Source organism: Erpetoichthys calabaricus, chromosome 12, assembly GCF_900747795.2.
Source record: "Erpetoichthys calabaricus chromosome 12, fErpCal1.3, whole genome shotgun sequence".
NCBI classification, from domain to species: domain Eukaryota; kingdom Metazoa; phylum Chordata; class Cladistia; order Polypteriformes; family Polypteridae; genus Erpetoichthys; species Erpetoichthys calabaricus.
Window position 1 is genome coordinate 88925423 of NC_041405.2, and position 12969 is coordinate 88938391.

General features: G+C 38.7%; 2 protein-coding genes across 9 annotated transcripts in view; one reads left to right on the forward strand and one right to left on the reverse strand.

Moving 5' to 3' along the window:
* Nucleotides 1–12969, reverse strand: part of LOC127529965 (craniofacial development protein 2-like) — a 254110-nt gene that overhangs the window by 224143 nt on the left and 16998 nt on the right. The gene's annotated exons all lie outside the window — the stretch shown is intronic.
* The window catches only part of LOC114662392 (arf-GAP with Rho-GAP domain, ANK repeat and PH domain-containing protein 1), a 90495-nt gene that overhangs the window by 30788 nt on the left and 46738 nt on the right, over nt 1–12969 (forward strand). For all 8 annotated transcript variants that reach the window (XR_007936468.1, XM_051934941.1, XM_028815825.2 and 5 more), the window contains 6 exons: nt 379–485; nt 4784–4983; nt 5061–5146; nt 6145–6327; nt 6604–6772; nt 9239–9304. Coding sequence is in view for 7 of the 8 variants with exons in the window: in XM_051934941.1 (XP_051790901.1) it covers nt 379–485; nt 4784–4983; nt 5061–5146; nt 6145–6327; nt 6604–6772; nt 9239–9304 (811 nt within the window). In the remaining variant the exon portion in view is untranslated. The remainder of the gene's footprint in view (nt 1–378; nt 486–4783; nt 4984–5060; nt 5147–6144; nt 6328–6603; nt 6773–9238; nt 9305–12969) is intronic.

A 12969-nucleotide genomic window follows, 5' to 3' on the forward strand; every position in this document is an offset into this window, starting at 1 on the left:
CCACCCACATTGGGGGATGTAAACGCTAACATTATACAAAGTTACTGTCTGTTATACCTCCATTTTTGTCACTCTTTAATTTAATATTGTTTTTATCAGTATGCTGCTGCTAGAGTATCTGAATTTCTCCTTGGAATTAATAAAGTATCTATCTATCTATCTATCTATCTATCTATCTATCTATCTATCTATCTATCTATCTATCTATCTATCTATCTATCTATCTATCTATCTATCTATCTATCTATCTATCTATCTATCTATCTATCTATCTATCTATCTATCTATCTATCTAAATAACAAGTACATTAAAATATGCAGTGCTGTGTATGCTGTTGTTTATGTGCCCTGTCCCTAAACTGACATCTCTCTTGTTAGCATTTCAGGGAAAGTATTGGGATTACAACTATCAACCTTAACGTGGCCCAAGTGAGAAAGACAGTCAAGCATGGATTTGACATCACCACACCATATAAAACATTCAAGTAAGCAAATGATATTGAAATATATTCTGAAAAATGTGACAAAGTTTATTTCATTGCATTAAAATAAAAATATTACCCCTTGTAATCTAGCACACAGATGATATGGACATTAAGTATTCTTGAGACTGTTTTTAAAAGGTCAAGTTCAGCTGTATAAATACCGATGATTTTTTAACAGCTAATATACTCATTAAAATAAAAATGAAAATGAAACAAAAAATGTTCAGGAAAGAGTGTCTGTTAGACTAAAACAAAAATTTAAACTAGTTTTAAACTATTTAATATTTGAATGTTTAGGTGAGGCGGCACGGTGGCACAGTGGGTAGCGCTGCTGCCTCGCAGTTGGGAGATCTGGGGACCTGGGTTCGATTCCCGGGTCCTCCCTGCGTGGAGTTTGCATGTTCTCCCCGTGTCTGCGTGGGTTTCCTCCGGGTGCTCCGGTTTCCTCCCACAGTCCAAAGACATGCAGGTTAGGTGGATTGGCGATTCTAAATTGGCCCTAGTGTGTGCTTGGTGTGTGGGTGTGTTTGTGTGTGTCCTGCGGTGGGTTGGCACCCTGCCCAGGATTGTTTCCTGCCTTGTGCCCTGTGTTGGCTGGGATTGGCTCCAGCAGACCCCCGTGACCCTGTGTTCGGATTCAGCGGGTTGGAAAATGGATGGATGGATGTTTAGGTGATAGTGATCCTGAGCTCATAGGATGCCATGGTCAAATAAGTCTATGTCATCAACATATTGTCCAACGATTCATCCATCTACTGAATAATACGATCAAATCTGATCAGTTTAATTTAGGTTTAAGCAGAGTAAGACTATATTCGAGCAGAATCAGGTGTAAGGTATGAATCAACCCTGAAAAGAGCACTAATCCATCGCAGGACATGTTCACAAAGTGCTTTATGGTCAGTAGTCAATTTAACATGCACAACATTGTGAAGTGGAAGGACCCAGATGAAATACAGGTAGGTATGGTGAGAATCTACAACTCCACACAGACAGTGACTTTGCCCGAGAATGAGACTTAAACCGAACACAATCTGTAAATGCGATGGACTGGCATTCTGTGCAGGGTTTGTTCCTGCCTTGTGCCCTGTGCTAGCTGGGACAGACTAAAGCACCTCCCATGACACTAGTCTGGATTAAGTAGGTTAGAAAATGACATGGCTTGATAATCTCTAAATGAAAGATGGCAAATCAAAAATATGAATGCCAGTGCCTAAATCTGAATTTTACTGGAAAACAACCTACAAACACACAAAGATTATGCAAACTAAAGTAGTGCCCAGACCTGGATACAAACACAGATCATTGGAGTTTTGATGCTTTGAGTCAGCCCTGCTGACTGCTGCCTCATCATGCTGCCCGATAGTGATTGTGCTGTACCAACTTTAATAATTCTCTTTTATAAGTGGTGTAGCAGTTACCATTTTCAAACAGCACCAAGAATGTGGACTTTGATAATAGATGGAAAAGAAGCTATAATGTGGTTTCTTAAAAGGCAAACTCATGTAGGTTTCAAGTACAACAGAGTACATTGAGTGTAATACATGCAGCAAACTTAATATCCATATTTCCACCTTGACCAGAAACAAATATCCTCTTGACAGTTCTCAAATCACCTTAAGACCAGTCTTTTCTGAAGTTTATTCCCTTCTACTTTTTAAAGTAGTGTTCAGGACTATTTATAGATGGTCATGTTTTAGAGACAGCACTGTTTTTAGTGGCAGGAATGGGAGAAAAATGTTAGTCATGGTATTTCACACTGGTGTTAATCAGTTTTTGCAGCCATCTCCCACATGTAAGGCTAAGCAAAGCTGGTTCAGCAAAATAATCTGGTAACACAGTGTCCTGCAGGCTGTCCTCCTGGCATGCAAGCAATCTTTGCTTCCATTTGGGAGACTGGCATCATCCCAACTGACTGGAAAATGGGACTTGTTGTCCCTGTCTGGAAAGGGAAGGGTGATCGCCTGGATTGCAGCAACTACACCAGGAATAACACTGCTGTTGGTGCCAGGTAAGGTCCTTGCTAGAGTCGTCCTCAATAGGATCCGTGATCACTTGCTCACCTATTAGCGACCGGAACAGTCTGGTTTTACTCCTAAGAAGTCCGCCATCGACCGCATCCTGGCACTGAGCATTCTCATGGAGCACAAACGTGAATATCGGCAGAGTTTCTTTGTAGCCTTTGTGAATTTTCGCAAAGCGTTCGACTCAGTTGATCGAGCTGCCCTGTGGGACATCCTGAGGGTTCGCAGGATCCCCTCGAGTTTGCTGGATATCATGGCCGGCCTGTACACTGATACTGTGAGTGCTGTGCAGAGTGGAGGCAGAACCTCTGCATTTTTCCCAGTTGATTCTGGGGTTCGTCAGGGGTGTGTTCTTGCTCCTACTCTGTTCAATGCTTGTATGGACTGGGTGTTGGGCAAGGTCGTGGGGTCTAGCGGCTGTGGGGCATCTGTTGGTGAAGAAAGATTCACAAATCTTGACTTTGAGTTTCAAACTTGTTGAGAGGTTTACTTACCTTGGCAGTGACATTCATGTCTCTGGTGACTCTTCCTATGAAGACGGATTGGGAGAGCATGGGGGGTGTTTCGCTGGAAAGGGGTGTGTGGCACTCCCGATATCTATGCAAAAGAATGAAGGTCCAAGTCTTTAGAATCCTAGTGCTTCCTGTCTTGCTATATGGTTGAGAGACATGGATGGATGAGATGAAGACTGGACTCCTTTGGTACTGTGTCTCTCCTGAGAATCCTTGGGTAATGTTGGTTTGAGTTTGTGTCGAATGAGCGGTTGCTCATGGAGTCCCGAATGAGGCACATTACCTGCATTATGAGGTAGAGTTAGTTACTACGGTTAGAGTTAGAGTTAGTTACTACGGCCATGTGCCGAGGGTGATCCAGCTCGTAAGATCCTCATTGTTGGGGACCCGAGTGGCTGGCCAAGATGTCGCCCATGTAACACCTCGCTGCGGCAGATAGAGGATCATTTCCAGAGGGTGGGACTGGACAGCCTGGGGGGTTGCAAACCGAGATCCCGAGTTGTTTCGTTTAGTAGTGGGTGCGGCAACGCACGGTACCAGTGCATGCTCCCCAACTTGACTTGTTTTTTTTTTTGTTTTTGTTTTTGTTCTTTATTTCACCTTATACAATTTCTTGTATTGGGAATTTGTTAGTTTTCGCATACCCCTTGGGGTCAGAGTGCAGGGTCAGCCATTGTACAGCAACCCTGGAGCAATTATAAGGGCCTTGCTCAAGGGCCCAGCAGAGTAGGATCTCTTTTTGGCAGTGACGGGGATTCGAACCGGCAACCTTCAGGATACCAGCACAGATCCTTAGCCTCAGAGCCACCACTCTGCCCTAAGACTTGATAGTGTCATGCGTTTTTTTTCGTAGTTTACTTGCATAAATGCAGGTTAGTTATTTTAGTTAGAGGTGATGAAGCAGATCAAGTCTTGCTACTGAGATAATTTGGTTAAGCTTAAAAGTGTATTCTTCTAGCTCTTCAGACAAATGGAATAAGAAGACACAGGCACTTCATCACTGCAATTGCATTCATCACCACAAATTAATTAAATATAAGAAGTACTGCTGTTCCACTTTTTGCTTTTGAAGTCGGACCCATTTAGGTAATATTAAGGACATTTTTGGGTGCAATATCCGACAGCCCAGTTAAGCAGTTAATAACAATGTACCCCGATTCAACCATCCATACTTTTTACATTAGATCTGCATAGGAGTTAAGCACATTTGCCTGACTTTTGTCTGCACTTCTCAGTTTACTCCCACAATCTCAGTGATTGCCTTTCTTGAAATGGCACTGTGTAGGTATGACATCCTCCTGGTTAGCATATCATCCAAGACTGGTTCACACTACCAGCTATGTAAAGTTAAATAAAGCAGGTTCAGAAAATGGATGGTACAATATGGTGGTAACAAATATACATACAAAGTATGAATTTTAATTATCTTAGGTTTGAAACAAAAATATGTTAATAATTTGTTAACAGACAAGAAAGGTTTGCATATTATGTACTGTACTCAAATGCCTTTCCATAGTGAAAACATGGAGACTACCATGACTCCTCACTCCTCTTTGTGCTGCAACAACAACCAATAATATTTCATATTTTCCTTAAAGTGTAGTTCAAAGTGTTTTACAAAAAGAAAGATTACAAATGCAAACAAAAAATAAATGCACCTTTTTTGCATCCTGTGCTGACCTACATTAGTTTTAATTCAAGAAGAATCTAGCGTGTTGATGAAAGATGCTCAATAACTAAACTTTTGTGCTCTGATCACCAGCTTCACGACAAGCTCCATACATGAGCTGTCCACTTGGGTTTCAGCACTCTCTCAGGGCATCAAAGATTCAATATCATTTGATGAGGTGGCCAAGCGTATTTGGGAGAACCCTTCTAACAAACTCTGTGTTGACTGCCAGAGTCCAGACCCTGAGTGGGCTTCAGTTAACTTGATTGTCGTCATCTGCAATAAGTGTTCAGGTAAGTAATGGGCTGTACTATAGCTTTTTTTGTTCTATGAAACTGATGTCATTTCTGAAATATGTGTGTCTTTGCAGGTATACATCGTTCTCTGGGAGTCAGATTATCCAAAGTGCGCAGTATAATGATGGATAGGAAGGTGTGGACAGAGCCATTGATTATGGTGAGAAGCCTGAAAATATTAATGAGAAATAGTTGTGATGATTACAAGGTGAGATGTGTCAAGTAACATACAGGAAACACTTCGCTGCCTAATATCAAGAAAAAACTATCATAATAAAATGTTAGGTTATATCATTAAAAACTGTAAAATTTAAGTCAACGGACATTATGCTCAAACTATATAATGCTCTGGCAAGACCATTTCTGGAGTATTGCGTGCAGTTCTGGTCACCATGGTGCAAGAAAGACATAGCAGCAGTTGAAGCTGTGCAGAGATGAGCAACTAAGTGCATCCCAGGACTTAAGGACTGAGACTCAGAAAATTAAATATGTTTAGTCTCAAGCAGAGGAACCTAATCCAGGTATATAAAATCCTCAAAGGCATTGATAAAGTAGATAGAGCAACATTCTTTCAGCTTAAGAGTGAAACATGTACTCAAGGAGATCAGTGGAAATTAAGGGGGAGTGCATTTTAAGACTAAAGACAGGAAGTACTTCTTTAAGCAAAGAGTTGTGGGACTCTGGAACAAACTACCGAGACATGTAGTTGAAGCAGAAACACTGACAACCTTTAAGTAAAATCTGGATGAGATATTGGGACTAGCTAAAGAAATAGGCTTAATGGACTGAATGTTCTCCTCTTGTTTGTCAAATTTCTTATGTTCTAATGATAGAGAATCATATAGCAATACATTAATGAAGATCTCATTCATACCGATTTACTGTAATTATACTTTGTTTTTTTTCCTGTTTATTTAATAAGCATTACTGTAGTTGAGACATGTGGCGATGATAAACACTGAGCTAACTAAAACTTGACATGTACTGTTCTGAGTAATACAGCCTGTAAATAGTTCTACATAATTGTGGGGTTTTGGCTTCATTTGAAGGCATGGTCAACACTTAAAAACAACCATTGATAACAGCTACAAAATTAGATATGATAGCGCTTCTCATACAAGAAGTGTTTTTTTTTTTTTTTTAATTCCTTAACTACAGCTCTTTATGCTTTATGGAAACAAACTAGCCAATGAGATCTGGGGTCATCACATACCAGCCAATGAACAGATCTTTCCTGATGCATCGCCTGAACAGCGTAAAGCCTTCATCTGGGCTAAATACCACCAAGGTCGTTATTGTAAACTACACACTCTTTTCCCAAACGAGGAGCAGCTTTATAAGGTATGCCAGTCACAGTTCTCCTTCTGAGGTCATGCAATGTGTTCTGGTAAAATCTGTAAGTGTACTTTTAACAGGGTCCACTATGGACTGATATAGTGGAAAGACACTGCTACTTTACCACTGAAGAAATTAGGTGTGACATTTAGCATTAATGTTTTTCTAGCATTTGCTGCCTACTAAAATGAGAACAAATGTTTCTACTGTCTTATTTCCTCATATGATTTCAAACAGTCTTTGTGCTCCTACTTTTTCCTTGTGTTCATTTCTCCCTTCCAGAGGCTTTGCACGGTGGCATGCAGCTCTGATATCATGGAAACCATGAGTCTTCTGTGCTCTGGGGCACAGCTGAGTCATACCACGCAAGATGGTCTGTCACCTGCTGCCTTAGCAAAGAGAGCAGGACAAATGCTACAGGCTGAGCTATTGCAGCTGAATGAGAATATAGGTGAGATGGGTAAAACTTGTTCAGGAATTGAGCTTACTGGCCAGTATTAGCAAAGAAAAGGCATTTGTAAATGGCATCTTTACATATATAGGATTAACCAGCAAATTCTGACAACACAAGAACATACAAAGCTAAGAGGTTGTTTGAAAAATCTGTAGGCAAAGTAATGTAACATTAGATAAAAAGTGAATACAACATTTTTAATATGTAACTTATCTAATGTAGAATGTTATCCAACACCAGTTGGCACCAGGTGAGAAAGTAATTGCCCAACATTATCACTGGTTGCACCACCTTCAGTTGCAATTACTGACACAAAGTCAGTCCTGGGAAGCTTTTCTACTCTTTTATGTGTTTTCCATTTTTAGAATGTTGCTGTAATTTGGTGGAGTTCCAGAGCCTTGGAAATGACTAGCCTTTTCTAGTGTGGCAAGCACCCCCATCCGGGATCACCGGAAGTACCGGAGGAGGGTTTACACCCTGGTGGCTTTGGGGACCACGGGAACTGAGCTTGGAAGCTGAACCCTATAGGGGCCTGTGGTCACCGCCAGGGGGCGCCCCGATGCCTGGAGAGCCCTGGTCCTAAGCACTTCCACCACACCCAGAAGTGCTGGGGGGAAGATGACCAGGGACACCCGGAGTGCATCCGGGTGTGCAGCCGGTATTTCTACCACACTGGGTAGTGCCGGCGGAAGCTCATTGGGAGGCACCTGGAGCACATCCGGTTGTGTATAAAAGGGGCTGCCTCCCTCCATTCGATGGCTGGAGTCGGGAGTGGAGAAGACGAGGTCTTGGAGGAGAGGAGTGGAGGCGGACCTGAGAGGAAAGCATTGGAAAGAAGGCCTGGACTTTTGGGGGAGTTTTGGGGTTGTGTGGCACTTGTAAACAGAAAATAATGTATAATAAACGTGTGTTGGGTGAACCATCGGTGTCCGCCTGTCTGTGTCCGGGCCAGCGTCCACACTAGATAGATGGATATCAACTTTGTTTTCTGTTCTCTTTAGGAATTTCTTTTGATTGTTGTTGTATTATTATGTGCTTGTCAAATCTCCTGGCTGGATACTGATCAGCGCTGGCTGCATTTAAGGCAGACTGTGTTCAATTAGTTCATTCTCTCTTATCATTTCATTCAGTGCCAGCTGGTGTTTGATAACTTTTTTTTAAACTTGGAATTTAAATGTGTATTACCTTAAGTATCTTATGTATCATTGGTTAAAGACCTGAAAACATTCAAAAAGTTACAATAACAGAGGAATTTAAATATTCTCCCTGGGTCTATGAAAATTTTTCATTGAAAACGTCAGTCTTCTTCCCATACAGTATTAACATTAATAATTAGGAAAGAATTCTGTGGCAATATGAGTGTTGGTGTGTGCATGAGGGTATTCAGTGATGGGCTGCCTTGCTTTCTGTGGGTGTTCTTGGGTTATTTTGACCCTGAATTGGGTTAAACATGATTGAAAGTAACATTATTTCTAATTAAACTAATTGTATAATCCTGCGGTGGGCTAGTGCCCTGCCCGGGGTTTGTTCCTGCCTTGCACCCTAGTTTGGCTGGGATTGGCTCCAGCAGACCCCCGTGAGTTAGGATATAGCAGGTGGACAATGACTGACTGACTGACTAATTGTATAATCAGAGGTAGGCAAGATATCAAATAGCAGACAAAAATGCAAAACTTCCCAAAAGAGGTGCATAAAGGCACTAAACAGGTATAGAATAAGGGAAAAAAACACACACATAATCTATAACATAAATGAGTTCATATTGGCTAAAAGACATAAAGCATCAGTACACACTGAGGAGTGTTCACTTTTATTTCTTCGGCCCTCATATTATGTGATTACTGCATAACTGGTGTTTACTAGCATAAGATGGGCCAGGTCAGATACAGGCAGCAAAGGTACAAAGAGGCATATATGCAGAATAATATCTAACTGTAAAGACCTTTTTTTTTTTTTTTTTTTGGTCCGTTTTAGTTATACAAATGAAATCTTTTCTACTAATAAAGAGTAAATTAAAAATCGGCCCATTATCTTACCTGGCTGTAACACTGTACTAGACTATCTCTATAGCATTAGAGAAACAAATTGTCATAGGCTACACGTGCAATCACTTACACTTGATCAATTACAGCTGATTTTAGTTTTTGTGGCAGTGAACATCAGCATGTAAAGAAGGGAATATTTTGCAGTTTATCAATAAGCAAAACATTTTTAGTGTGACCTTGTAGCTTATGATGTTATTCTGGGTGAACTGTGCACATCTTCCAAATAATTTTTTTCTTGGATCAGTATTATAGGACTTCATAAGGAACAAAGGGACAAATACACTATTTAAGACTTTTTGATTTTACTGTATCTTTCAGTGCATTTTTTTCTGAATAAATACTGTAATTCTTCTATTTCTATAGAAGTGATATGCTCTGATTTCTGTTCTCACCATAATTGTCAATTTGTGTTTTACAGATTTCCCCCATCTTAAGGGCCTTGGTTCCAAGAATGATAATAACAAGAAAAATGCTTCATCTTCAGGTAACATTCTGACTATTAGGCCCTCTTTCACTTAGATTTTCTTTTAGGTAAAGAACATATATCACAAATTTTGTTTCTGAATTGAATTTATACTTTGATTACAACCAACCCTTTCAGTAGACAAATCATTTTATCTGTGAAAAATGTTTGATTAAAAAAGTTAACTCTAACAATTAACTAGTAACAATTACAAATTCTGGGTAAGCCCAAAGCAAAGATCTCATGACCTAAGAATATATTTCACACTTGCAAAAGTGGCTTTTCTTAATATCTTGTTTCCTTTGACAAAACTGAACCCACTGTAAACCAATATCATATTTAAGTGTCTCCACATTTGACAATATTATCCATATAATCCTTAACACCACCCTTCCCTGTAGTATACATCTGTTTCTTTAATGCTCTGGAAACTAATCTATAATATCTAGATGAACCAGATCATTTCTTTATGGTTGATAAAAGAAATTACTGTAGATCTCTGTTGTCAATGCACTCTACTATATGGTGGTAGGCATTTTGCAAGTCCATTGAGGATAAACCTTTATCTGCCCCTAACCCTTCCGGTATGTATTAATAAGCATCATATATCCTAAGTCTTAATATGTTTAGGCTTTTCATCTTTACCGGATGAACAAACAAAGCTGTCACATCCAAAATGGTTCCAGTCTCCTGCACTGTGCCCTGTGGTTATTCTGACCAAAGTAGTTCAAGAAAATTTGTCTATATTTAACCTTCAAGTGAAGAGCAGTGATAAGTTTCTTGCCCAAGTCAATAATAATAGTAATTTATATAATAGCACCTTTCCCATGCTCAAAGTGCATCAAAGAATTTAAAAATGAACAATAGTGCATGTACAACACTGGAAACAAGTAATATCCACATAGAACACTAAATAAAGATAAATATATAAAACACAATGCTTTGAATTAGAATAAAAACAATAAATCAGCATAAAAGAACAAAATACACAAATTACATAATTTGCTATACAAAATCAAAACATATTGAGTACCAGGACAGAAAGGCTTAACCTGAAAGACGGGTCAGAATATTGGGGTAAGTTAAATGCCTTCCTGAACAAAAGAGTTTTAAGTCTGGATGCTATAGAGCTGAAGGCTCTGTCACCCATAATGCACAGGTTAGTTTGGAGCAGAACAAGAGTGCCAGAATCGGTGGGCCATAGTGGCCAAACAGGAGCATAGTAATGGAGGTTACTGATGTAGTCTGGTGCATGGCCATTTAAAGCTTTTTAGGTTAGCAATAGAATTGTATACAGTACTCAATACTATATGACATATACAAAATGGTACAATGTAAAAGTAACTTTAAGCCCAGTTCACAGGGTAAGAAACATTCAGAGTAAGGCATTTGAGTTCAAGTGTTAAGCATTTGCAATATTAAGTGTATGCTCTATTCTGATAGGTCAGAATCTCTCAAATGTTTGTGATACATGTGCAAGTATTATCATAGAAAATCCTTTGCTGACCCTAAATGTTAGGTTCTTTTATAATGTGGAAATATGTACTCCAAACTGTGGTATTATATGAAATTTTTACCTGACAAGCAGATTAGCAGTTCAGGCATACTGTAAATTTATTTAATATCACATAAGAATTTATTAAGATATTAAGCACAAGACAGAATTGTACCTTCAGTAGTTTTAGGTGGTCTTTCACACCAGGTGGTGCAATTCTTTGTTACAGATGCCTAAAAAGACCCTCCTTCTGGGCTATTGTCTGTTTTTTATATTGTCTACCTATTGGGCATGCCCATGTTGTAAATACTGATCTATGCCTCCTTGTTATCCTTTTAAAACATGCAGTACATAATTAATATATAAATAGACCATTGAATGATCAAAGTTTTTGTCAGACAGGAAATCAATTAAATCTGTTAAATTGTAGAACAACTAGATGTTTAATGTTCTGTGTGGAGATTTTTCTATTCTAGTCACAGTATCTATAGAGTTTTAAGTTTCATGTTTGCATAAAAATAATAATAAAAAAAATAACCAGATAGACTACTCCTCTTGCCAATTGACATTTTAAATGAATAAATAAGAGCTGTGCAAGTCTGAATTATACGTGAACTAGTCCTTTGACCTCTACCACATGTAAGACTCTGTTATACATTCCCAACTAACTTCCATTTTCCATTTTGAACTATTTAGTTAGTACCCAACTTCTAATAACAAAAACTTCTTTCTTCTTCTGATTGATCAAAGCATATAAAATATAATAGCAAGGCTGTCGAGTCAATCTCTGGCCTCTCCATTAACAAGCTGTGTAATATACAGTACATATTATCCGCTATGTGTTCATATATAGCATTTGTTAAGGAAAATGTACAACAATGGTACAATAACAGCAACAACCTCTTTCATCCTATAAAATGTGATTGGGTCCTAGCTGTGTAATGGGAATTTTAACTAATTCTTTGCATTTATATAGCACTTTTTCTCATTACTCAGGGACTTGCTCAAGGGCCCAAAAGAGCAGAGTCCCTTTTTGGCATTTACGGGATTTGAACCAGGAATCTTCTGATTGCCAGTGCAGATCCCTAGCCTCAGAGCCACCACTCCACCCTAACTGTGAATGTGTGTTTTTAAACACAGCTAGAGTGTAGAAAGACCCTTGTTTTCCATAATTCAGCCTTGGCATATAGAGACAGATTACTTAATTTGTTAAACATTTGATTTGAGCTTAGGTGAAGTACCATGAAATATTGTTTTCATTTAATTTAGGAAAATCATTATTCATTCAAATAATATTACTTAATAGGCATCTCATTCATAGAATTAAAACCTTATGGGAATGTTGTCTGTAGCACTATGGAAATAGATACAACTTTACCAAAGACTTTATGTAAGGAGAAAATAAATCTGAGCCATGAATCAAGCTCAAACAAAACAATATATTATTTTAAAGTAAAATACTGTATTTATTTAGAACAGTAAAACACTGGGAACCAGTTAAAAAATAGCATAGTTTCATAGTTACAGACAGAACAATCAAGGTTTTTCAGTTATTTTATGGTCATTAGTTTCAAATTTAGCATTTAAATCAAATGAACATCTATAGTAATCAAGTTTTAACATGTAACTCTCAGGTCAGTTTTTTAGCTTTATCAAACACCTGTCTGTGCTACAATTAAATCATGGAATATGTTTATAAAGTGTAAAACAATATACATAATTTTGAGAACCCTAACCCTAAGTACTGCATTTTACTTCTTATTTCTCACATGCTCGAGATTTTCTTGTGTGCATCTGAAACTTGTCTTGTGCTCATGAGAAAGCTTTGCATGTGCACAAGAAATGAGAAAATGTTGTGATCAGGTGAAAGTTTTCCAAGCACACACAAAATTCTCTTGTGAGCCCATGAAACTTTCTTGTGCATGTGCTTTTTGTATTTCCTTTCAGCCACCATTCTGATCTTTCACAACTCTTTGTATACACTGCCTACTCATTCACTTGGAGTCAGAAGTAACACCAGCTGCACTTACTCGCCCCAATATCTTTATTTATAATACGCTACCGTGGCTGTTTGTTTGTTTGTCCATAGATGTTAAATCACCTATGGGTCGCAAACCGTTTGACCTGTTGAGCTGAAATTTGGTACACATATACTACATGACGTCTACTATTTGCTTTCGGTGTGATGATT